This window comes from Melospiza georgiana, chromosome Z (assembly GCF_028018845.1).
Source record: "Melospiza georgiana isolate bMelGeo1 chromosome Z, bMelGeo1.pri, whole genome shotgun sequence".
NCBI lineage: Eukaryota > Metazoa > Chordata > Aves > Passeriformes > Passerellidae > Melospiza > Melospiza georgiana.
Genome location: NC_080465.1, coordinates 30,092,813 through 30,118,420, shown reverse-complemented (window position 1 = coordinate 30,118,420; position 25,608 = coordinate 30,092,813). Strand labels below are relative to the sequence as shown.

At 37.8% G+C, this 25,608-nt stretch overlaps 1 protein-coding gene across 3 annotated transcripts in view; it reads right to left on the bottom strand.

Moving 5' to 3' along the window:
* Positions 1 to 9,759: 9,759 nt before the first annotated feature.
* Positions 9,760 to 25,608, bottom strand: part of TLE1 (TLE family member 1, transcriptional corepressor) — a 77,161-nt gene continuing 61,312 nt past the window's right edge. For all 3 annotated transcript variants that reach the window (XM_058043272.1, XM_058043274.1, XM_058043275.1), the window contains 6 exons: positions 21,564 to 21,813; positions 19,654 to 19,901; positions 17,782 to 17,929; positions 17,243 to 17,393; positions 16,745 to 16,821; positions 9,760 to 16,580 (listed from right to left, as the gene is read on the bottom strand). In XM_058043272.1, coding sequence (XP_057899255.1) covers positions 16,473 to 16,580; positions 16,745 to 16,821; positions 17,243 to 17,393; positions 17,782 to 17,929; positions 19,654 to 19,901; positions 21,564 to 21,813 — 982 coding nt within the window. In that variant the 3' untranslated portion in view covers positions 9,760 to 16,472. The remainder of the gene's footprint in view (positions 16,581 to 16,744; positions 16,822 to 17,242; positions 17,394 to 17,781; positions 17,930 to 19,653; positions 19,902 to 21,563; positions 21,814 to 25,608) is intronic.

Genomic DNA, 25,608 nt, shown 5'->3' with positions numbered 1-25,608 from the left:
AGTGCAAAATGTGCGTAGTTCAGAATAACTTCTTTAAATTTATCACTCTTTCTCTATTCTCCTCAAGATAGATGGATGTTCCACTTTTTCTCCTTACTAACCTGAAAGGAGGAACAGACAAGCTATACTTGTTATATTAGGGTTAGCAAACAACAATGCAGAAGCCAACAGTTAAAGTACACAGACAGCACATACAAAATCCTGAACTAGGGGAAAGTATTCTACATCTGCTGAAGTAGCCCGGTTCTCCATTCAGCACAGTATACTTGCCCTTCACGAAGAACAACAAAATTATATACAACTGATACCCAGGTCATGCTCATCTCTAAAAACTTTTAAACTTTCTGCCCTGGAAATGAATTTGCCGCCTGCTAAAACCAAGAATTTTACAACTATTTTCTTAAACAAAGATTGAAGTTTCAAACACACTTAAATTAAAATTTTCAAGGATAACAAAATGAAATCCTGTTTGAAAGACAGGAAGTTGAGCCTTGGAGTTTTTTCTCAAAGAGAAAAATCCCATGGTGTATTAAAATACCTGACCCAGCAAAAGGTAAGCAGTGGCAAGAAGGATGTATTTACTATGTCTTGAGAACACATAACAGGTCGCCCCTGATTTCTGTTTGCACTGCAGTGAACCTTGAATCTCCTGGAGCAATTTTTTCACCTCTGTCTGCAAGCTACATTATTCACTGTGTTTCATCTCGTAGGGCACATTTTGCATTAGCACCAATACCCTCACACCGTTTCTGTTCTATGCTTATTACACTGGGAAAACAGTATTTCTGCGTCACAGGAACTTTAACTTACATTTGGCAACTAGCAAACATAATCTGTACAGCTCAATGCCATTGTAGAGTACATAGTGTCTAAGTAGACAAGAACACAATGGACTTTAGAAAAGCTGAAGCTACAAATAGCTGAATAAGGAACAGAAAAGAAGATCTCTTAGGATGTCCTCTGGTCCATCATACTGTGTCCTGGATACAGGTGCATATCTTACAGCACCAGCAGGAGTGCTGAGTACTCACAGCCCTTCTCCATTAAGCATGCCCAGAAGAAGATGAGCACAAAAAGACTACGGTCCTTTTGAATCTACAGTTTGCATTATTATCACTAGCCAAGCTCATTCCAGTGTTCCAAGTTAATTTGAATGTTCCTATGACTGCTCAAGTTATACAAAGACCTTTTCTGACAACTTGAGCACAGTAAGAGCTTTCTAGTGCTTTTGCAGTTCACCTGCAAAAGAATAAGTCTTTCTCCATAAAGTCAATGCCACATGCAAGCGCTGCATTTGAAGTTAAGGTAGAGTCATCTCAGCTGCTTCATGGGAGGGAATGATTTAGAAACAGAAGAGTTTTAACAGTTCTCAAGGATGGAAACCACAATGGCATTTTTAAGATAAAAATTCCTTCTTCATATAACGAAAGGGGAAAAAAACATGGCATGATTTTACAGCCCACTCAAGACTGAATCATAACCATGGAGGAGTTAAAATTACCATTTTTTCCCCTACTCAAGAGAAAGAATGGTCCACAAATCTTTTTTCCCACCAAGCTATTTTTGCCAGACAGAATAAGGTACATCTCTTTGATCTGCGCAGCAAATGGAAAAGAGGCAGCGGTCCTTACTCCCAATAGCATTTTGAAAAAATCCCAAAAACCCCAAGCAAAAAATCCTCCCCAAAAAGCAGAGAAGCCATAATGTGAATATGTAGGCACTGAAATGTTGTCCAGAAAACATTTGGTATCTCTATTCTCAGAATTACGCAAAATCCAACTGGACCAGTCTTAAGCATCTCAGCTTTGAAAAAGAGCTGGCAGAAGGTGAGAAGCCTTTAAGATAAACATCAGCATAAGAATTATATTTCCTCCTTGGTTTTATTGAAGTAATGAATAGACACTAGGGCCAAGAACACTATATGGAGATAGGGGCCTACACTAAGTAAATGGGGTTGTTTTATGGGAAAATTACAAGAGAATTGGCTGAAAATTAACTACATTTTAGCGAAGATTGGCATTGATGTATAGAGGAGGACCTACAGTGGCTGTGAAATGTGTCATCCTCCCCTTGGTGGAGCAAGTAGGTCTAGGGAGAAAGGCTTTTTTTCAGTCAGTTGTTTGGTTTGGTTGTGGTAGTTTTGTTGTAGTTTTTTCCCAACAAATTTCCTGCTGGATGCCTGAATTGTTAGTTATGAGACACCCTCCCTCCACCCACAGCAGGAAATCAAGCACATATTGATTGCGCAAAATGACATTCATTGCAAAGCTAGCAGAAATGACAAGAAAGCTCCTTCTGCCCATACAAGCAGATACTACCCACTGTTGCCTCCTGAGTTGCCAACATCCAGCAGATTGAGATTTAAAACCATTTTTAACTAGTTTCATCTAAAGAGGTTAGTCCTAATTTACCCATTCATGCAGAATAGTCCAGCAGCCCAACCCAACACGCTCACCACATGGATTCCTCAGAACTGGATGTTTTGCTTATGTGCAACTCCAAGACAAACAAACATCAAGGAGAAAAAAAAGAGTAGAAGAGTTACAGATGTTAGAGAGGTCCTTCAAATCTCCAATTAGAGACACTGGAAAAAGGAAACACTTCCTTTTAAAAGCTCAAAACTGAAAGAGAAAATAAATCAGTGAAAGTAAGATCAAATTAAAGCTGTTCTTCTAGAAGGGAAAAGTTGATTGCTGTGGAATACTCAGAGAATTGCTCAGAGCTGAAGCTGCTCTTATTGTTTAATTTCTGTTTTCTTTCTTTTTGCTTTTGTAATATGAATTTCTTCACATTGGCGTAGCAGCAAACTACCTCCCAAGGAGCCGGACAGACAGTCAAATAGCTGGCAATGTTTTCCTTTTGATTTAATGTCTTGCTCAAGGCATATTTTCAGGCTTTGGATGAAAGCATGGGAAATTGCTATTATAAGTCTTTGACTTTTAAATGCAGTGTAGTGGGGAAGACACTGCTATGTGAAATGTTTCAAAGCAACATGGCCGAACAGTATTCTGTCACTACACATGAGCGTAACAACTCACATTAATATAAAACCCACTTTCAAGGATTTCTGTGGTAGCAGGTCTAGAAAAGCTACAATAATTTTGAACAATACCTGTGGTTTTCTGTATTATTTGCCAGATTTCAAAAAATTAAAGAGTAAACAATTTTCAGTAAGATTACCAAAGAATTTTTTTTTTTAATTCTTGGAGGTAAATGGCATACAATGTTAAGCACTTAGTGACATGGGCCTGTATTACATCAAAACAGGATCTTGTAACGTCATACTGTAGTTGCGTAATGCTAAAAAAGGCACAGCCTTCATCTGGGCAAATACCTGATCTGTTTTTCACTGTATATATCCAGGTTTCAAAGTCTTCAGCTTGACTGATCAAGAGTTAATAATCAACATACTTGTGCTGGGTGTTTTCAGTCTTTTTTGGATATTGTACTCCTGAACAGGAAGGTGAAATTCCTTACAAGTAAGATACTTTCCTGGGAACAGAGAGGACCTCTGATGGTACTTACATACAGCTTGTTTTAATTAGAACAATTGAAAGCAAGCTGTCTCAACCAAGAATGCTGAAATCTCTGCCAAAAGCACATTATACTTTAACCCGGTTTGTAGCCATTACCTGGTTGGATAAGACCATTTCTCAGGAACTTATCAAACACACAGATAAACATTTGCTTGGTTATTTGCTCTTCCACTGCCTTCTTTCCTGAGGGTACTAAGAAAAACTCAGAACAACCAATAATGTGTTCCAGCTTTCCCATATTTCGTTAAATGCAAATGTAATATCCCACCTGAATATCTTTAATCAAGTAAAAAGTCTTGGCTTACCTTTTTGATGTTTCATCTTCATTGCTGCTCAAGTGTGCTATTTCTAATGTATCTCCATTTCTTCTGTTAATGGAAGTCTTCCCTGCTGGCAGAAAAACAATGTTCTTTTCCAATCCAGTCCACAGTTACCTTCTTTTCCAGTAAACAAGCCCCAGATAAAGGCCTTTGCCCTGGCTGGAGAAATGCAGCAGAGCCAGGGTGTGCGATTGCTTCCTCTCAGGTGCTTTGAATCTACAGCCCAGCAGCTTGCTGTAGGGTGGTGAGGGAGATGAGAAGTTCACTATGAAATTGGTGGACACGCCCCAGGTGGAAGTGGCCATGACCAGCCAAAGACGGTGTCACCGCACAAACCCCTTCACTCCTGGGTTTTTTCTTCACTTGTCCCTGGATCATCTTGGACAAGCCCAGATCCCCAAAAACACTTGATGATGGGGCTGTAAATTATTTATTTAGAATTTTTTTGGGCTTATCCTCATCCAAGAGATTTATGCACAGTCTTTTTATCCCAATTTCACCCTGTTGACACTCTCCTCCCTTTTTTCTCCCAGCAGCCCTTCTCCCAGCAGTCCTCAAACATTGGTTCCTCTCCTGCACCTCCCCATTCCTCAGCTTCTTGCCCAGCATTTCAGCCCCAGCCCTATATCTAACAGCACTGGGGCTGCCTGGGCAAAACTGAGGCCAAAATACAGATACCACCCTGCATGCACACTGTTGCTTACATTTCTCTGTGACCAGCTTTATGAGGGGTCCACCAGAACATGGCACCTCTGCTCCTCCAAACCTTTGCTGGCTCTGTCTTGGAGGCCACTGGTATCTCCCAGCTTATGGTCCAGTTGATTCTAAATGGAGGGTTTGCTCTTCATCCTCATTCCCTCCACCCTATTTCAACTACCCCCACACCATCCCAGCATGACAAGCCTTTGGAAGGGCTGTAGTTATGCTATATGCTTTCTTAGTGCCTTTTTATAGCAGAAAATTTAATCTTTGATGGAATATAAAATACAACTGTTGGGAGAGTTCAAAGAAATAAAGGCTTTTTTGCTAAATGAACCAAGCAATTTTGGATTTTTTTTCACAGTGTCAAGATTCTTCAGAGAAAATGGTGGGGACTTGGTTTACTCTCAGCTAGAGTATCAGAAAGTTATGGTGCAGGAGAAAGGATACTATCACAGAGTTCAGGAATACTCAGATACAATTTTTTAATAAAAATTAAACACCCAATAAATGCCATTGATAAAGAACTTGAAAAAAAATCTGAATTGTTTCAATGAATAACCATGAATATGATGTCTTGGTACAACGAAAAGTTGAAAAAAAATAGGTAAAAATTTCTGCTGAGGCTAGAAAAAAATGACACTAGCAAAAAAGACAAATGTTCATCATCATACTGCAGAAAATTAGGACCATTTCATGGTTCTGCACTTGGAATATTGGAAATTTGAACAGAGATGCTTAAGAAAAAGCTACATTTCCATACTGTGGCAAGTGAGAAGCATTATGTAGGAAGGCACAATTAAAAAAGTAAAATCAGACTAATTAAAGAACTTGGATTTTGCTTTTCTGATGTCTTATTGGTTGTAATAATGCATTATGAAAAACACGGTCTGACCAAAGTTGGACTGATCAGAACATAGACTGACAACAAACTCTCTTTGAACTAAGTTTAGTGTGCTGTCTTTTGCTGGAGCTCATCAACTGTTACAGGATAAAGGGTGCTATTTATGGTTTGCACATCTTTTCCAGTCATTAAGTGTTGGCCAAGAACTGGTTTGTCAGGAGCTGGTTTTTCTCCCCTGCCAGTCCTCTTTTATACCAACCAACTGTCCAGAGCAGCTTTCGGTGCACTCCAAATTCCTCACAGCCCAGTCTAAATTCGGTTCTTTCCACAGGAAAGTAAGAGCTTGCAGCTTTGAATTTATGGAAAGAAAGCGTCTGCCTTTCATACAGAATGATTAGCTCTCTTTGCTCTATGTAGAATAACAGGCTTGGCCTCAGAGTATGCATGCACAGAGTAACAGTGCACACAGTGCCATGAGCCAGAGGAAATGAAATCCTGAATACTGTATCACCCAATTTATTTTGTCTGTTTGTTACAAGAAAAGGCAAATTCAGTGATTAGCCAGGGAAGATTTTCTGTGTCCTTGAAATGTTCTTTGCTCATCCAATATATGTATTGAACTATACAAAAACCCAGTTTGTTACTAAATGGCAAGGTTTATTTTGAGAATGCAATTAATAGGTAATAGCTTGGAAGATGAACAGCTATTGTAAATACAGAATAAAGGCTCAAGCACCACAGCTCTTCTGTTCCTGTATTTGTTTTACAAGAAAAGACACACAGCACTAAACTGCATAACTTCCATAAAAGGTGCTATAACTAAATTAGAAAATCAATGCCTCAACGAATTAGCATTTCAGACTGACATATGTGTGCATTCATGATCATAAGAATTCAAAACAGCAGTCCAGAGAGCCCCATGACATGAAGGTTTCTTGATCCCCTTCAGCTGTGCTTTGAACTATGTGCAATACCTTTTTTACCCTGCTGCCTCTGCCCCAGCTCCATAAGGCAGGCCACTAATTTTCTCTAATCAGCGGTGTGAGTGTTCGTAAGCCCTGCTAGCTCATTTACAACAGTGGACACTAATACAACAGGAAATGAACCCACTGGTTTCACTTAGATCCCTGGGCAGCTGCCAGTTACCAAGAGATCTCGTCTGAGTTTGAAAACAGCAATGCTCTTGATTGCAAAATGATTTTTTCCCTGCTGCTGCCGCCCTCCTCACACTCACTTCTGATCAATACACCATTCTGATTCACAGTCACATCTTCCTCGGGAGGCTTTGAATCAACTAAGTACAATTGCAAGCTCAAAGAAAATACTGACATTTATTTTTATGTTGCAACAAAACCTACTATACATACCCCCTCTCTCAGAAATCACAGAAAAGTTGAGTCTTTTATTGAAAGGCCCTATAAAACTGAGGTAAAGTACAAAATTAGAAAGGTAGCTGTAGTAGAAATGACAGAGGATGAAACTCATTGTATATTACACCATAAAGAACATATAGGAATTAGTTTAAACATAGCAGAAGTGAGCTTCCTAGCAGCAAGGAATTTAATGCTAAAATCTGTGATAAGTAATGTGTATTCCATGACTTTTTACAGTTCACAGTTACAGAACAAATCAGTTCCTTTTCATTGTAACTGCTTCAAAATCAAATGTATAATATGTATATACAAATAGAATTAAATAGCCAAAAAGTTGTTCCTAGTCTGACCAAGACTCACCTGAGCAGAGATACTTAATAATTTTTTTGCAATTAGCTTCATAAATTACCTTTCAACTTTGTCACTAAACCTTTGAATTTTATATGTACTGACATAATTTAAATACATAATGGGTTTTTTGCCCATCTGTACAATGAAATTTGTGTATAAGGCTGCAAAATGTCCTCTTCCATCTTCCAGTGGGAATGAGGGGCAGCAGAACCTGCTGCTCATACTTAAGCTTCCTGGAACAGGCTGACTACAAGCATAGCTAGGATAATAATTCCTTCCCTCCTTCAACCACACATAATACAGTCTTTATTCAGCAAAGTCGTTTCACGCCATGCCAAAGGTCAGCTTTTGCTGTATTAATAGCTGCTCTGGGAGGATCAGTGTTGTGCTATCCTACATTTTTTCCTGGGTCTGGAGATGCAATTTCCTACAATCTGCAGGCAATTTCCCACCAATTTTCTTGGGGAGCTAATAGGCTGTGACAGGAGATGGAGCTAGCTAGCAGCAGGCGGCTTCAGAAAAGACAAATTGCATCTCTGCCACCTAACTGGGCAATCTAGAAAGACAGAGTTTATAGCTTTGTAGTGTTATTGGGCCTCATGCTAACAGTAAATTGTTCAAGCTGCTATCTGAATTTCATATTCTTTTCCTTCTGAGTTGTTACCACCATATATCACTTTGTAGCACTTTTTCTACGAATGACAGTTAGACACAGATCATGTGTGATTACTATTTTAACTGCCTTTTAACTAGATAGGCCCTGCTAAACAATATCCACATCAGAAACAGAGAAATAAACAGTGTCTCTATCAAATAGTGATTTTTTGATTATTTTTATATTTGTTAAGGTTCAAAGCAGACACCTATGGAAAGGGATTAATTTTTAAGCTAAATTCAAGGGAAACAGATGGAGCAAACTATGGCAACATTAAAACTGAGCACATCTACAGTGGTATGAAAGTCCCACTGATATATATAGTACAAAATGAAAGCAATAAAAAACCCCCAAATATAACTGGCAATTTCTCCCTCTACTCTAGCAGGTTTTGAAACCTAAGAAGTTAACCTGAACAGTCAAATCAGTTCAAAACTATCCATGTAACCATTTACCATGCAGATTTAAATTTAGTAAGACTAGTAAAGCTCTAAGAATGTGTTGTCATATCCACTTTGATAGAAATGAAACTGATTTAAAACTGCTCACCTCATCTAAGATTACAAGAAAATTTAATAACTAAAGAAAATGGTTCAAAGGCACATTGCACTAGCAGCTATTGCAAGTGGTATCTGTCACTGTACTTCCCCTTACTGTTATAGCTAACCCAGGGGATAAATACTGTAAACATATTCTATTACAGAACCCTGTATATCTGGATGTTTTCTTCAAAATATAGAAGAACATGCCTCTGAAGGCATGGAGGTTATTAAAAACAATTAACAATAGCAATGAAATTATTATAATTAGCAAAATTTGCAAGGTTAATATTTTTCCCCTTCCCCCCTGCCCAGGAATAAATTAGGTAGAGTAAAAACAATCCCATCTAAATTATTGCTGTCTACTGGGAGACAAAATTAGTACTGAGATGTATAAAATTTTACTATAACTCAACCCTAAGGATTTTTTTTTAATTACTTAAGTAATGAAAAAATGTAAAATTACAGTGAACAAAGTGTTGAAATATTCTAACATGCATTTGAAACTCTCACATTTAAACCACTTGTCATTAATATCCCCATTTCATATTTGTGGTTTTTAATAAGTTACAGCTAGATAAAATACTGAAGAACCAGGAAGAATTATAAATAGAATACCAGGTCAATAACTTGTACTCAACAAAGAAGAGTATCTACATAAACAAATTTAAAAAGCAATGAAAACCATTCAAAATCCAGAAGTGTTTCCTTTAACAGATTCACTGATAAAAATACAAGAGTATCAGGACTTGAAAATCTTGAATTTGACAAATGAAAATCAATGATTTATCTATACAAGTCTATAAACTTCTTGAAGTACACATTCAAAAATTCAATTATATCATATATTTGTGAATATTCACTCAACTGCTGTCAGAAATACACATCTCACATATCTAACAATCAGAAGGACAAAGAAAAATTAGAAGCATTATGTATGTATAACTCATTAAAACATCTCTAGAGATCTAATGTATATCCAGGAGGAAACATAAAGGAGCATGGTAGTAAACTGATTTCTGTATGAAAAAGGAAACTTATTCCAGTAAGTAAATTTAATGTGGCCACAAAAGTTGAATCACTCCAAAGTTTTGTTGCATGCATGGCATGCTAAGCAAAAACCAGGCTGACATTAAGAACATTTACATACTTAACAGCAGTGTTTGTCTGATTCATCAACAATTAGAAAATACTTTGAATTTGCAAAACCATCAGATTGTATATTTATTTGAAATCCAGTTTTAAAAAAATCATTTCCAACTGCAGAAAACCCCCAATAGCTGATTATTTTTTAAGAATAAAGGGCATCTTCACTGGACTGCAAAACTTTATGCTACAGCAAACCACAAAATAAGAGTTATTAGCTTATCATAATTTCAGACAGATTTTAAAGTAAGGGGGTAATCCACTGTGGATCACTGAAGGAAGTGTGACAAAGACTGTGAAATGAGCAGATGGATTTTATTTTAAACAAATTAGGCTCACTACCACAAAAGTAACAGATTTCTCAGTTTCCAACTGCTGTGGGTTAACTTTCATTTATGACCCCTTCATTCTGCTTGTTAACTTTTTTAAACTGCCATTAAAATCAGTGCTCAAAGGAAAAACAGCATTTATTGTTTGCGGTTACAGGCTATCATCTCCATTTTCTATGTTAATGACAGAGTATACAAAAGGGATAATGATAACAGTATGTTTGATTGCTTAGTCTCCAGACCATGTGTTATCTTCACCTCAAACTAATTTTTGGCAGAAAACAGGGTTTTGAAACAGGGTTTGAGTGATACCTTTGTGCTGTGAACATAGCAAAGGCAACCCTTGCCAAGCTGTACACAATATAAATGTTGAGTTGCTTGCAGCATCTCTTCTATGAATCAACATAATCTTAAAAATATGGGCAAAATCACATGTGAAATTATAGGACAGGAAAAATCTCATAATTTTATGTTTTACCAAAGAAACCATCACAGAATTTTTTCTATGAAGAGTCAACTATGCCAAACCAGGGATTCATAAACAATGAAAATATGAGTATAGAATAATGCAGCTATCCTATATCTGAGGGCTTGCATTAGTAAGGGAAATCATTACACCAGACACTGCCCAATATAATTATGCAGCTATCCACTGAAATATTCAATCAGATTTTCCTGTATACTGTATATCATTAACAGGCAACTAAATTCTTACTAATGTATAGTAGAGCATAGAGCCAGAAAGAACACGGACTGTTGTTCAGCTTCTCAGAGTGAACTGTGAGACCCAGATCTAAGAAATATGGGGAGGGCAAACCCCAAACAACCTAAACCCCACAAAAAACCCTGCTCAGATTTGAAAATGATAACTAACATTTGTCCCCACAACAGACATTTTTGGTATTCAGTTTTGTGAGCAGCACTTTTAGCCTCAAGGAAATAGAAATCCAGCTCTCTCAAGAATTAATGTATCACAGAAGCAGTAGGTTCTTTGCATCTTCAACAACATTCTGCCCTCTGAAGACTATTATTCATTCTTCTGATTTCCCTTCATGTTTTCTTGTTATATTCAATTCATACTTTTAAAGTAATGTCAGAAGAAAAAAAAAAAATCAATCAACAGAAAATAGTGAAAAACCACAAACCAAACCAAAAAACCCCCAAGCCTACCCATGTGCTTAAAATATGTTCAAAACACACTTTTTGCTGATTTAGAAAATGTTTCAGTGAGTGTTTGAGCTCTCCTATATAGCTAAGCAGAAATCCTGGGTAAATTTCTCAGAAATGTCAGTAAGATAGACCCATAGGACAGATTTTTCAAGCACCCAGTTCTTACATGTCTGATTTCCCTAGCAAAACCTACCACACAGCACTAAGCGTGTAAGCTGCAGTGGGCCATTTGGGAGCATGTTGCTGAAAATGGGATTATCGAGTGCTTGGAAGCAGATCTTGAGCTACAGAAATAAAAGGTAATGGTAAATGTAGAGAACTGGCTGTGAGTTAACTCTTTTTCCCTCTTAGCATGAGATGACTAGATGTTTATGGATATCAAAGAAATGTCCACTTCTAGTTCAAACACACAACTCAAGGGTCCTTGAATAACTGCAGAAACATTTGAACAACTTTATAGAGAAACAGATGTCAGTAAACTCTCTGACTGAAATCTCATTCTAGATGAATTGCATAGATTGCATGTTAGATTACACCTAAAATGTATGTGTTTCTAGTTCTCATTTCCTCTTGTCCTGCAGTGTGACCAGGTGTCCAAGGTGACTGATAGTGTCCTTGTTTGTGTCAGCAATAGTGTGGCTAGCAGGACTGGGGCTGGGATTTTCCCTGCCCCTGTCACTGGAAAGGCTGCACCTCAAATCCCATGTTCTGTTTTAGGCCACTCATGAGAAGGACATTGAGGTGTGTTCAGAGAAGGGCAAAGAAGCTGGTGAAGGGTCTGGAGCACAAGTCTTTTAAGGAGTGGCTGAGGGAGCTGAGATTGTTTAGACTGGAGAAAAGGCTCACTCTACAACTCCCTGAAATGAGGTTGTAGCAAGTTGGGTGTCACTTGGTCTCTCCTCTCGACCACAGGACAAGAGGTCACAGCTTCAAGCTAAGCCAGGGGAGGTTCAGGTTGGACCTCAGGAAGAATTTTCTCATGAAGTTGTCAAGCATTGGAGCAGGCTGCCCAGGGAGGTGGTAGAGTCATCCATCCCACAGGTGTTCAAGAAATGACTGGATGCAGCACATAATGCTATGGTTTAGTTTACACGTAATATTCAGTCAGAGATTGGACTAGATCATCTTGGAGGGCTTTTTTAACTCAAGTGGTTCTGTCCATGAATTTCTGTGCCATAACTCACCTGCATTCTGGTGTTTATCAGGTTCAACTCTGAGTTACTCCACCTTTCCCATTATGTAATGAATTATGTCTGTCTGGCAGGACCGAATGAATTGGCTGAAGTCTTACATAAACCTACATACTCAAATTCTTTCTGTGCGCTTGTGGTAGGAGAAAAAACCCAAAATCCTTCAAAGAGACAGCAGAGTTGGAGTCAGTCCAGATTATCCAGTGAAGTGATTTAAGGGGTAAACACTTTATCAGTAGTGCGAAATCAGAAGTCTGTACTCCTCCTTAGCCAAAAAACTTCAAAATCCACCTTTCTTAATTAATAGAATGGTGGAATTTCCCCATCAACTCAAAATTGCACCAATAAAATAGAAAATATGAAAGACTATTTTACCTAGACTACATAATCCCTTGGGATCCTAAGTGGGCCAGCCATTCCACAAAACTACAAACAAACAAAAAACTTTATCAGGAATTAAACACCAAAGAAAAAATCAGTTTGTCAATCTGAGTTAAAGCCACTTGAGTAACTTAGAAGCTTCTGAAATTCTACTTGTATCACACCAATGCAAAAATGTGACCCAAAAATTATGGTCAATCATTCATTAATAGATTCTACATTGATGTTTATATTAAAAAATAACGCTTGTTATAACAGTCTGTGAAAATGATGTTCATTTAGTGGTCTGTCTTTCCTTTAAAAGAACAAAAGCCTTTGACATGCCAAATGAATTAGAAAGAACTAATGTAGATGAAAATTCCCTCTCAAGACACCAGCAGCTTGTAGGCTAACATGGGGAACTGCCATTGCTTGGAATTATAATTGAAAAGAACATCTGACACACTGACAAATACATTGTGTGGAATGATATCATGACTTTCTGCACAACTGATTTATGAAGGGTTATACCAAGTGCACATACACAACATATACATATTAAAGCTGACAAAGGATTTTGTTCAGTTGAATTGGTATCACCACAAATCCCCTCTTCATCAGTTATTGTTTGCATTGACATCCAAAATGTCTTTTGTAAGGACTCCCTGCTTCTATCCAGAACTGGCATTTACCAGAGTGCCATTGAGACATCTCTGAGTACTGAAGGCCACCTAGCACACAAAGACTGTCCCAAAAGGCGCTAACCAAAGGAATCTTTTAGGACTGTATTTAGGTTGACCTCCCACAAAAAACAGAATTACCTATACAATAGCTACTGATGCACTTCTCTTCTCCACATGGTTTCCCCTGTGCCTTTTCTGTTACTGCTGACCTTGGTTAGTCTGTTTCTTCATTCAGTGAGCAATTATTTCCACCCACCACTTTACACAGGGCTAAAAGATCTTACAGAAGTTTTAAGCTTCACAAGTTTTACATCTTTTAGGTGATTGTGTAGACAGACATGCTAGAAGTTCAGCAAACCTCTCTTTTCATTAAAAATTACATCTGCAAGTAGAATATGCTTTACTCTCTTGACAAATCAAAAGACTCACAATTTTATAAACATTAAGTGAAATCCGAAACAACAGATGGAGAGAACTACTCATCCACAAGTATGGATGATGCATCCAGAAGCTTTCAGATGTATCCCCTAATTTTCAGATCCAAGGCTTATAATAGGGGGGAAAAAAGGAATTAATTTCTTAATTACAATCAAGAAATACATGGTACAAATATGATTAAATTCATGCACATAAATTTCTGATTCCATAATTGCTCTGACTCATTGTACATTCTAGAAGTCAAGAAAACAAGGTATTTTATGATTCTCCTGACACTATGATTTTGAACCTCCGGATTGACAAGTGTGACCTTGCTGGCAAGCCCTATGCCACAACATACAGCAGACCAATTACACTTGTTGGGTCTTTTTAAATTGATATAGATGTGTAAGAATATTTGCATTCTTGGCTCCTGTGATGTTGACTTCAGAGAACAGCAAAAGGATACTTATAAAGTAAAAGCCAAGGTGATAGCAGTTTGGCAAAAATCCAAAAGATCCTAATTAAAGCAAATTTGCCAGTGCTGCTAAAGTCAATGATCATTGCCAGAACCAGATATTCAGACAAATTTCAATATGAAAAGTGTAAAAATCAAGTAATCTTGTAAATACTCTTGTTTTAAAACTTTCCCTTGTAAAAATGGCACAGCACTTCCCAGTATTTCAGTGTAGCAAATACAGTTAATTCTCTGAAAAGCCTCATGATTCTGCTTTCTGCCCCACTATGTCTGAAAGCAACATGCCCAGCATCTAAACTTGTCTGTCATTTTCATACAGATACAAATTAACAATTAAAAATCAACAAAGAAATATATGGATACATATTGATACAATGCTATTTTTAAAATTCTAGGAGACCAGATTATCCTGAATGGGTAATATTTTACATTCTGGATGGAATGTTAGTATGTTAAGGCTATTACCGTTTTAGACGCTATAATTTGGTTTCAGTAGAACGGTCATGTAAATCAAAAGGAAAACCTATGTCCCTTCAGACTAGAATCTTAGATAAAATTTGCCCCCACATGAAAAATTCTTTATCCAATCAACACATCTGTCAGTCAAGCTTGTTTCTTCCTACCTATGTGTCTTTGAAAGAGCAGGGATATAGGCCATCGTCAAATGCTAGGAAAATGAGAAAGCAGCTCTTCTTCTGTCTGCCAGTTTGCGTAATCTAAATTAATTGTTCAAAGATATCCTTCTGTTCATCTGTGCTCTCCATTAGCAACAGAAATTATAACCAAATTACAGAATGTAGGAAATGTACAGCTCCCACCAGTGCAACAGCTAAGTCTGTTGTCTAGCACACAGTGGTAGAACACATTAGCCTGAAAAAATAATAGTTAAATAAAGTGAACACATTCTCTCCTCATCCATTGCTCTTGAGTACACCAAGAAAACTTGAAGATGCATAGCTTTGGTAACTGGCTGCTTATCATGGCTCTTCACAGATGTCACACAGTGATGCAACAATGGAAAGGACTCACAGATTGCTCAGCATGAATACATAGAGCCTACAGGCCTGCATAACATAGGACACTCAGGAAAATTAATTCTAATTAATTCGTAGGGTGGTTTAGTTAAAAATCAAAATATTCCTTTGTCATTATTCTCACAAGAAATTAAGAAGCGATTTTAACTTAGTTTAGGTTAATTCACTTCACTTGCTACCCTGCAAGTATTAATACATCTTTAGGAAATCCCCTGTAAACTCACACTTTTGGTAATTTAGTTAAATTTACCTGAGTATCTAAGTATAGATAAGATTTTAAAAAGGAAATGGCCATTAACTACCACTTCTCTGTAACACATGAAGGATGCAACTTCTCTAATCACAGACATCCTCATATAACAAATAAAGGCTCTGATGTACTTAGTTGAAATGTAGTTTCACATGAATTCTGTTCAGCTGTGGGGGAAAAAGGACAGGGAAGACACCTCCTCTCCTAGAGAAATGACCAAATGTGTTATGATCAGGCACATATTACTGTATCTGCCAAAGAACATATACATGGGACATCAAAATAAACTGCACAGCTTTATGAAATGTTCAATTTTTGTATTTACACTATAATTAGTACAAAACTGCCTTTAAGTTTTCTGTAGAACAAGACAATATCTACTGGACTTGATATCCTAGTATGTCAAATCAACTACTTTGAAGTATGATAAAGGAATCTAAGAACAGTTATAAAGAATAAGACACCATTTTCAAACTATACATAGTGTTTGCTCTTGCTTCTAAAAAGGTACTTATATCCCCAAAAGGTTTTTAATTTTAAATAAGCAGGGCAAGCAGGGAGGGGGCAAGGGGGAAGACTGGTTGTTGGTACTAAAGCCTTTACTGTAGTAAACTAAATATATTTACAATTTATACAAATGTTTGACCTTCAACAAAAATACAAAAACATATCACAAGATGCAAAACCAGGAAACAAGTTCATCTGAGACACTGCTGCTCTACCCAGGACAGAATGCAACTTGAACTGCAAGGAACAGAAAGGTATTTATCCCCCATATTCAGGCAATGAGAAAAAATTGCATGAGGTCACAAAAAGAAAAAAATAAAAGGCTCCAACATTCTTCAGTAGACTTGGCTTTTAAAAATTATGTCAAAAACCTAGGCTACATTTGTCCATCTTGCCTCTGTGTTCCGTCTGGTCCACGTAGCCAATACTTAGTTGCAGGACGTTGCGTTCTATTTTGAAAAATCGGAGTAGTTTCATGGCAAGGTCTGGAACCTCAACACTTTTGTTCCTTTCAAAAATTCAAAACCTTTCTACTTCTACAAACAATTTTGGCCCAGTTCAACCTCTAAAAGAATATCCCCATCATATTTTTCAGTAGATAACTTCATAGACTGTAGCTTTTTTGTCTCCAGAGCCAGTGACAATGTACTTATCATCCACAGAGATGTCACAGCTAAGCACTGATGAAGATTCTTTGGACTAGAAGAAAAATAGAAATATATTACATCATTAAAAAAAAGTCTGTTTACCATCATTCCATCATCTCATTTTAGGTAGATTACATATGTGAAAATATCTGAATCCACTCCTGGAACTCTGCTTTTTTTTTTTTTTTTCTTCATGAAAAGCAACATTGTCCTCACCTGGAAGATACTGGCTCCATATGGAGTTCTCCATGCATTAAGAAGGTTATCTTTCCCAGTACTCACAAACCATTTACCTAGAATATAAACCAGAAGGATTACAGCAACGTGAAAGAGACATGTGACAGATTTTGGGTTTTCAATTCACATCAATGAAATCTGTTAACTAATTGCCCTTATAAAAGCTCTTACTACAAATCAACACAGTACTTTTGCTTACAATCAATGTGGATGCTCAGCACGTCTGCAGTGTGTTACATACTAGGAAATCCCTAAACTTCAAACAGAAATAGCTTTTTACACATGAATCAATCCTCACAGCAGCCTCTAGACAAACAGATGGCTGTTTGTAGATAAGTGCATTTGAATTCATAAAGCAGAGATATTTATGCATTACTTGAGAAACTGAGATGTAATAACTAATGACTATGAAATAAATAATCAGCAAAACATGAATTAAGAGCCCTGACCTCCAGTTCTATGTTCAGGGCAACTTACCACAGTAAGCAAATTTGAGTGACAATACACAGCTCTCATGAAGGTGCAGTTGATACTTGTCTGGTTTATTTACATGTAGCACTTCGACATTGCTGCTCTCCATTCCCACAGCTAGCCATTCACCAGTAGGACAATACCCAAGGGAAAATATCTGAAAATTATATCATATTTATACCTTTTAATTATTTTCCTATAGATAATTTTTCTGCAGTTAAAATTATGTGGGAAAGGGGGAGGGGAGGAGGGAGAGAGAGGGAGAGAGAGAGAGAGAGAGAGAGAGAGATAAGGGCAAATTTACATAGTTCAATAGCAAAACTGCAGTTCAAAATTTGAGTAACTAAATAACCCCTGTTTTTACACATTAACTTAGAAAAAGAGTAGTGTCAGGCTATCATTTTCTTCAGTAATCTAAGCACATAAATAACCTTCAAAATATTGTGTTGAGAGCAGCCAAAAGGAAGCGAGGGATCTAACCTTTGATCCTATGGGTTTCCTTCCCACCCCACATATTGCCACAAGCTGTAGGAAAATCCAGTTACCTGTGATGTGAAGTCATGCTGTTGTAGCTGTCTCCCTTCTCTCAAGTCCCAGGATCTGACAGTGTTATCCAAACCTCCTGTCCAGAGCTTGGTACCATCATTAGAAATGTCAATACAGCTGGCTCCATCTGTGTGGCCCTGGAATTGCCTGATAAAACAAACCAGATTGAATAATGATTTCCTGCCAGAGCTCAAGGTAAACACTTTGTGGTGTTAGTTTTGGACTCTGAACATGTGTCATCTGTTCTGTGTCTGACGATGAGCAAAAATCAGCCTCTCACTGAGCATTAAATACCAGTATTAAAAAAAAAAACATTTTCCAGGTGCTAGAGAAATGATCTGCATCATGGCTAGCTGAATAAAGTAAACTATTTCCTATCAGGTTTTGAAAAAAGAAAACAAAACAGCAAACCCCCCCAAAAAGCCTATACCCACTTGTGAGAATATTAAAGCCCAGTAACTAGAGTTAAAAACCACTAAGGATAATTCAGATAAAATTGAAGCGGTCAGAGAATAAAACCTCCAATTTCAGAAAACAGCTTCTGCATTTTTCTTTGGCTGCAGGTCAAATAATAACATAATAATAACATAATAATAACAAATAATAAATAACAAGCAGATATACTAATAGAAAGGGATCCAGATAGAGATCCAGATAGTTAAACACAAGCATTGCTGAGTCACAAAGTTGCATTCTCTGTGGCAGGAGATTAGAAAAATCTAAACGGAGCAGTTTTATAACCTTCTCATTAGCAAATCTCAGCTTTCAGCAACCAGAAGGTCATCTCAACTTTTTCTTAATCCTTTGGCAAAAGCATTCTGGAGCTTCTGCATTTTTCATCAGCAATTAGCTTCAGCAAAGTCCTGTGCCTCAGTGCGAAAGGCGGAGGGCGGGTGGGGAAAAGACAACTAGCTTGTGAAGGAAGGGTATGAATCACCAAGAGCTGCCACAGAAAGGTCACACGGCATGTTTTGTTTAGTAGCTCTGGTCTCAAAATTCCATGTGCTATCAACCACCAAGATCAGCGTGCAAGTGGTGGGAACACATACAGCAAACATTTAAAAGGCAAGACATTCACAGATGTGTATAGATGTTGCACAGTGCAACCTTACAGGGGCTAAGCATGCACATGATAAAGTGAAAACTTTATGTAACTAAAATTGTATTTATTGACCTAAAGTTCAACAGAAAGAAAAAAATTGCATGCACATTAACATGACTCTCTGCATGTAATTTTCAGCTAATTGTGGATATACAGGAAGTTTAACTGAAACACAGCGGACTAAGCATATTCTTTAGTTTTTGTGTTCAGAACTCTTCTCAAAATATTGTAAGCCATCACTGCTTTGATAAGCCTAAACTAAATTTATCTTATAGTAAGCCCCTCTGCTTTCCTAAAGAACTGAGAGGATCAGTTCTTTAGGAAAAATAGTAAGATTAATTTTAAGATTAATTTTACTACTTATCCTTGCTAAATAGGAATTGAAAATAGTCTTATTCTACTTAACAAGGCCTAAGACAAAGGAAAAGAGCAAATCTCAAACCTTTCCTAGAAGGCATGTTCAGTCCATACCAGTAACAAACCAGCAAGAACGCTGCTTGTAGAAACCTGCAGACCAATCCCAAATAATAGAGACCTGCAGGAGCTTTCACATTGACTACATCAGGTTATGGACAAATCCTAAAAGACATCTTCCAAGACTAGGCCGAAACTACCAAAACTAGTTTCTGCCTGACTTGGGTGTAAACCACTCCCCTGAATAAGAGACACTATTTACTTTGCTGTTATAAACCCTATTCAGGGAGAAAAATATTTATGTAGCTGTCCAAAGAGTAACTTCTATTAAAATTTTCTGTAAACAACGACTCACCTGACCAATGTCTGGTTATGCAGATCCCACACTGCAATGTTCCCATCACTGCAGCAGGAAAAGCACACCTTGGAGTCAGGGCTGATAGCCAGAGCATAGCAGGCAGGTGCTGAGGATGTCAGCTCTGCTTTGATGCGAGGAGTTGGAGCTGCCAGGTCCCATATGGATAATGTGCTGGCTTCCCCGCCAACGATGAGGGTGCATCCATCGGGCAGCAATTTACAGGAGCGGATGTAGTTATCTCTGTTCTGTACAACACAAATCACCTCAGTTATGTGCCTGCCAGTAATGACCACTAACATAATTCTGACTGCATCAAAGTTTCAAGCAGTGTGGTACTTTTTCCATTACCAAAGTACTGAAGAGGAGCCAGCAGATCTTAAAAGGTTGGAAACACCTACTTCTCATCACTAATTAGAAACTGCAGCTGCAGAAATTAAAACTGCAGACTCCTGTTGCCACAGTCTACTCTGTTTCAAACGTGACAAATGGCAAGTTTTTTATCTCATTACACAAAAATAGAGCCAAAGTAAGCTTGCTTTTCTGCAAATGTACTCCATCAGTGAAGGTCACCAACAATAGAAATATTAAAGCAAATGACCTTTCATTTGGCATTTAACAGCCCTATATGAAAATGTCGTTCTAGTCTCATGCGCTTCAGGTTTTTGAATTTTTCTTTCAAATACTATTTTTCATTCACAATATTAAAGTTGAAAGATTAAGGATTCCTGTATTGGTCCTGTATTTATGTTGGTCCTTTGTTGTTCAACATTATTCTTATTGTACATATTGATCTCTCCTTCATGATGTTATTGTTGATTTGAGAGGTAGTGTGGGGGAGTTAGTGACAAAGACATTTCTACCTTCCCTTATTACAGCCTTGCTTGACTGGCAACAGTTTTTTTACAAATTGATGATAAAGATCTGTAACTTAAGACAGAAAAAACCACTGCAAGAATTAGTTAACAGTATTCCTACTATGATATATTTTTGTAATTTGCAGCAAAGGAGCAGGAAGTAGGGTAGTGAAAATGTTGACTTAATCAGTCATTAATGCTACCCGACTTAAATGAAGGCTCTTCATCCAGACAGATATACATGCCACAGAACAGAATACCTATTCAATTTCACTATTACTACTCAGCAATTACAAAATGATAGCAGTAAAGAAAGGCTAAAAGGTAAAAAACCCACCACACTTAATTAGATCTACACTGAAGCTAGAATTTTCATTCACAATACATATTGCTGTGCTTGACAGCATTGTCTTCTCAGTTAACACTGCACAGACCTTTACGCTGCCTCTAGTGAGAAGCATCTCTTATTAAGCCATTACTTTTTTTGAGTTAACTTTACAGCTACCTATATACTATTGCATCCAGTCCCTTTTGTACCCTGCACATGTGAAAATAACCAGCCTATATGTATAACTAGTGGATTGTGAACAAAAATCATAGCAAAACTTTAAGTGACCTTTGGTACTGTGTCTCATTATTCCAGTATGTGGCTGCTATCATCTTACAGAAATGAGGTTTTTGCTCCTTGTGTTTTGCTCCTTGTGTGAAAGACCTAGGAAGGTTCTCTGCAGCCCTGCATAAGACAAGCTATATTCCTTTTAAACTCATGCACAAAAATCATCAGTATAACTAGAAAGGGAAAAAATACTGTGTTTTATTCAAAACATGACATACACATTCTATTCAGAAATCTGAGCTAATCTGTTATTTGACCCTTAGTGATAATTATCACTAAACAAACCAGCACTGTTCTCCATGACACTGTTATGTATTGAAAAGGACACCAGGAAACAGATCTGCTATTTCCTTCTAATATGAACAAAATCCAAACAAGGACTTTTTTTTAGTCTCTGAGGAGAAGCTACCCTTGTGCATAAATTCCTGTTCACCTACCAGGCAGTCCAGCTGAGAGACGGGGCTCTTGTTGCCAGGCTGGCTGATGTCCCAAACCTTGACACATCCCTTCCCACCCGTGTACACGTGTCTCGTGGGGTTGCTGATGGTAACTGCACACACAACTTCCCCGTGGTTCAGAGTGTTGATCTGACGGGCGTGGCGAGGGATTCCTGGACCGATGAGGGCATCAGGAGGGAAAGGAACTGGCTGCATCTGACCATCCGCAGTAACGTGAAAGGAGTAGGCTCTTTTGGGGAAGGGAAAGAGAGAGGACAAAACAATTTAAAAAATCAGCCATTACAGAACCACAATGCAAGAAAAACACAGTATTTGTAATTTTAGTTCTTCGCCAATCATCTCGCAGAAATCTACTGTAGCAAAGTGCTACAGTGCCAAGTAATGCAGGCAGATGAAACCTCATATGGAGACAAAGAGTCACAATAGAAATTTTCAGTTTGACTCAGCTGAAATATTTGTGTCATGGGAAAGCAGGTTAAATTCCACTCTTAACTCTACAGACCAAGGTCATGGCTGCTATCCCTCAGCCACTTGGATAATCGCAAGACCTTTCAGCCCCCGGTTTCCAGCTAGCAGTTGCAAGTCTCATCAACACAAATACTACAGCAGCAGTGCCTCACCAGGCACTACTCATCCTTCCATGAGGCTTGCACCTGTTGCCTTGTGGCACCACAAAACAAAGTTTTGCTTGATTCCTGCACCTCATTTGTAACATCACCACTGCCTGTGCTCATATACCCCTCTTTCCAGCTGGTAAGTAGTGCTTTAGGAAACAGAAACACAGAAAATAGAAACACAGAGTGGCTGCACACAGATTTCATCAGAAAGCTGATATCATCTTCTCAAAATTATGTTTTCTTGAATACGTAAATTGAAAAACCTGAAAGGCTCAGTTTTCCAGGTACTTTTGGCACTTCAGAAATACCTTTTATCTGTATTCATTGCATGATTTCCAGTTTGTGGAAACTGAAGGTTGAGGAAGTGACGTTCTAGCACTGAATAAAAACACTCTTCAGGGAAAGTACACAAAATTATTTTTTCATGGTCACTGAAAAGTAAGTCAGCTCTGCTCAAGGGCAAGGGCACAAATCCCAACTAATAAAGGTTTCAGGTGCGGGGGGGGGGAGGTTCTTTGTTTGTTTATTTTAACTACTAATGAAAATGCTACTGTAAAATGCTGGCTTTTGCTATACTAGTGAGCTCCTTTTCTGTTACTTTTGTTGTAAGTGCATCCATCATGCTTTTGATGCTGCTGTTACATCAACAACATCCTTCAAGAGACTGAAGTGGATAAAAAACACTGAGAGATAAGTATTCTTTTTTTGGTTTTTCCACTAATAAGATGCCATCACCCTACTGAAACATTTATTTTTCTAATATATTCTCCTGTTCAGAACTTCCTTTTATTTTCCAAATCTACTTTCTTCCTCGGAAATCTTCAATCACTGTAGTTCAACTATTAGTACTCCATCCATCTTCCAAGAACCCAACAATAGCTATTTCTATTAAATCTTCAGTCCTGAATAATAAGCTAGTATTTTCAAGGCATTTTTTTACATGTTCCCAAGTATCACATAGTTTGAAATGAAGGAACAAGGAAGAGGCCTGGTTCTGGAACAGACATCACAAAGCAACTGAATCTGCTCTGCTTCTGGGCATAAGATATTCCTTTGAAAAACCATGAGGAGAGATGAACAGAACTCCATAGCTCTTCCATACAGAAACTAAGACTGGAAACAGTCAATCTATGCAATATCCCAAGTCTTTTCTTAAGTGAAGGGCAAAAAATGGTTAACAGTAACTGCTCTTAAAAAGAGGAGAAACGAATAGTACATATGCATGCAATTCCTGTACTCATTCATGTTTCATGGTTGGGTGTATAAGCAGAAAGCTTACTCAGAGAGTACACAGAAATAGAGAACGAGCAAGTGCAAAAGATGACATCTTTTTTGGCACAGAAATGACAGGAATAGGAAATGTAAGGTAAGAAAGGAAGTGCAGTGTTCACTCCCTTACATGTACACAAAGCACACAGTATATCAAATGTATTTTGTCCCGTGGGAACCTTTTTGTCTTTTTTTTGAAGAATTACAGTAATGATAAAGGCTTAACTAGAAACCCACTCCTTTCTGCGAAGAAGAAGAGACACAAGATTGTAGGTCCTACAAATCCCGCCTTTGAATCCCAAAGTAGGTATTCACTAAACAGATCAGACACGGGGCAGGAGAGAAAGCAGAACAGGAGTGGCAACAAGGCTGCTTGAGGCTGAACTGCACAGGTTCATCTACAGAATCCAACAAAAGAGTCACAGCATTAAAACAATGAAAAGCTTTGCCCCATCCTGGGCTCCAGATCAAAGTCAGTTGCAGAGTAATTGTTAGCAGTAAGAGTACACAGAACCACATAACTTTGAAGTTTCAGCCCACCCTTGCTTTTATCATGGACTGAAGCAAAACAATTAAGCATGTATTAGGCAATTTTTTCCAGCATGTCCAAGATTAATAACCTACTTGTCCATTTTTTTTGTTTTAATTTGAAGGTTACAGCTTAAATGTTCTGTTCAATTCAAACTACCTAAATAATTCGTGTTTTGAAATGCTTAGGTGCATACACAGAGCTCCTCAGTTCTTGCTGAGATGGGGTGTGAGGAAGACAATAGAAACATTTTTCAAGTACTTCCTGTTTACTGTAGAACTGTAGTGACTCTTATGCTTTGAAACATCAGAGGCCTACCTACTGTATTTTTAAATCATGTAGAATTTTACCACTATGTCTACGTTTAAAGAGGGGCTATACTAATCATAGAAGCAGTCCCTCTTTTTTAGCATTTGTTTAGTTTGATGGCCTAACAACCAGACCAGTTTCTTACAAGCCAAGACAGCTTTTTCTACTGTGCAACTTATCTGCAATCCACTGTAGAAAGAAATGGCTACACTTTGCCAAATCCCTCTGCCAAGACAAGCACACAAAACAGTAAATGTTCCTGTTTGCTTTGAGATATGTCACATGTAATGCTGACATCACCACTGCCAGCATACTTACGGTATGGTAGTCTAGTGACTCGTCTCTGCTAGGTATTATGGCATAACTTTTGTTACATGATACCTTTTAACCTTGAAAAGGCTTGCATGGCTTGCCAGACTGACACTCCAGACACTCTTGGACAAGGAAAAGTGTCTGTCTCCAGAAGAACACAGGACCGGAGACAGCAGGAGTGCAAAGGATTATTTGCAGCTCAAACGCTGCAGTCTTTGGCTTCCTCTTCCTCATGAAAGAGATCCTGCTACTTCTGGGGAGGACTGTACTTACAGGTCCACACCTACAGAAGATTCAATTTTTAGTGCGCTAGACATATTCACAGGCCTCAATTCTCAAAAATTGCAAGAATTTTCATTATCTAACCTCATAGGAGTCAACAACTAGCAAAATCTGGCAAATTCTTGAGTTCCCTAAAGGTCAGGACTTAACAGGCACCACTTGACCACCCATTCTTCTTTTAGAACTGATCATGTATGCCAGAAACTGCTGTTTAGTCTCAAGACTAGCACAGTTTTCTGTCTCACTCAGAACATTCTGCCTGTATGAAAGATGGCTATCCTATCATTGATTCCATGATTATCCCTCTTTGGTCAAAGGAGAGTCTTCCTTGTGTTGGGCTAACAACAAAGAAAATTATCTTCTAAAAATGCAATTAAAATATGCAATATAAAAATAAGGTAAGTACATATCAAGTAATACATATTAACAGAATATTACGACAAGAACAATTATAAGACAAATGTCTGTGCATTTTGCTTTGAAGAGTTCTGAGAATTATACTTATTCTCAGAATAATATAAGTATACTTATATTATTTCTGAATAATGGAAATAATCTTCTGAATTACTGCATCCAGGGACTTCTCTCACGTGTGTCAAAGCAGTACTCAGAATTCCTATGCCCAGCAACATGGTTAAGTGATACTAATACAAACCAGTTTCTCAGCTTATTTCTCAAATTTCCAAGTAAGTATACAGCAAGTAAG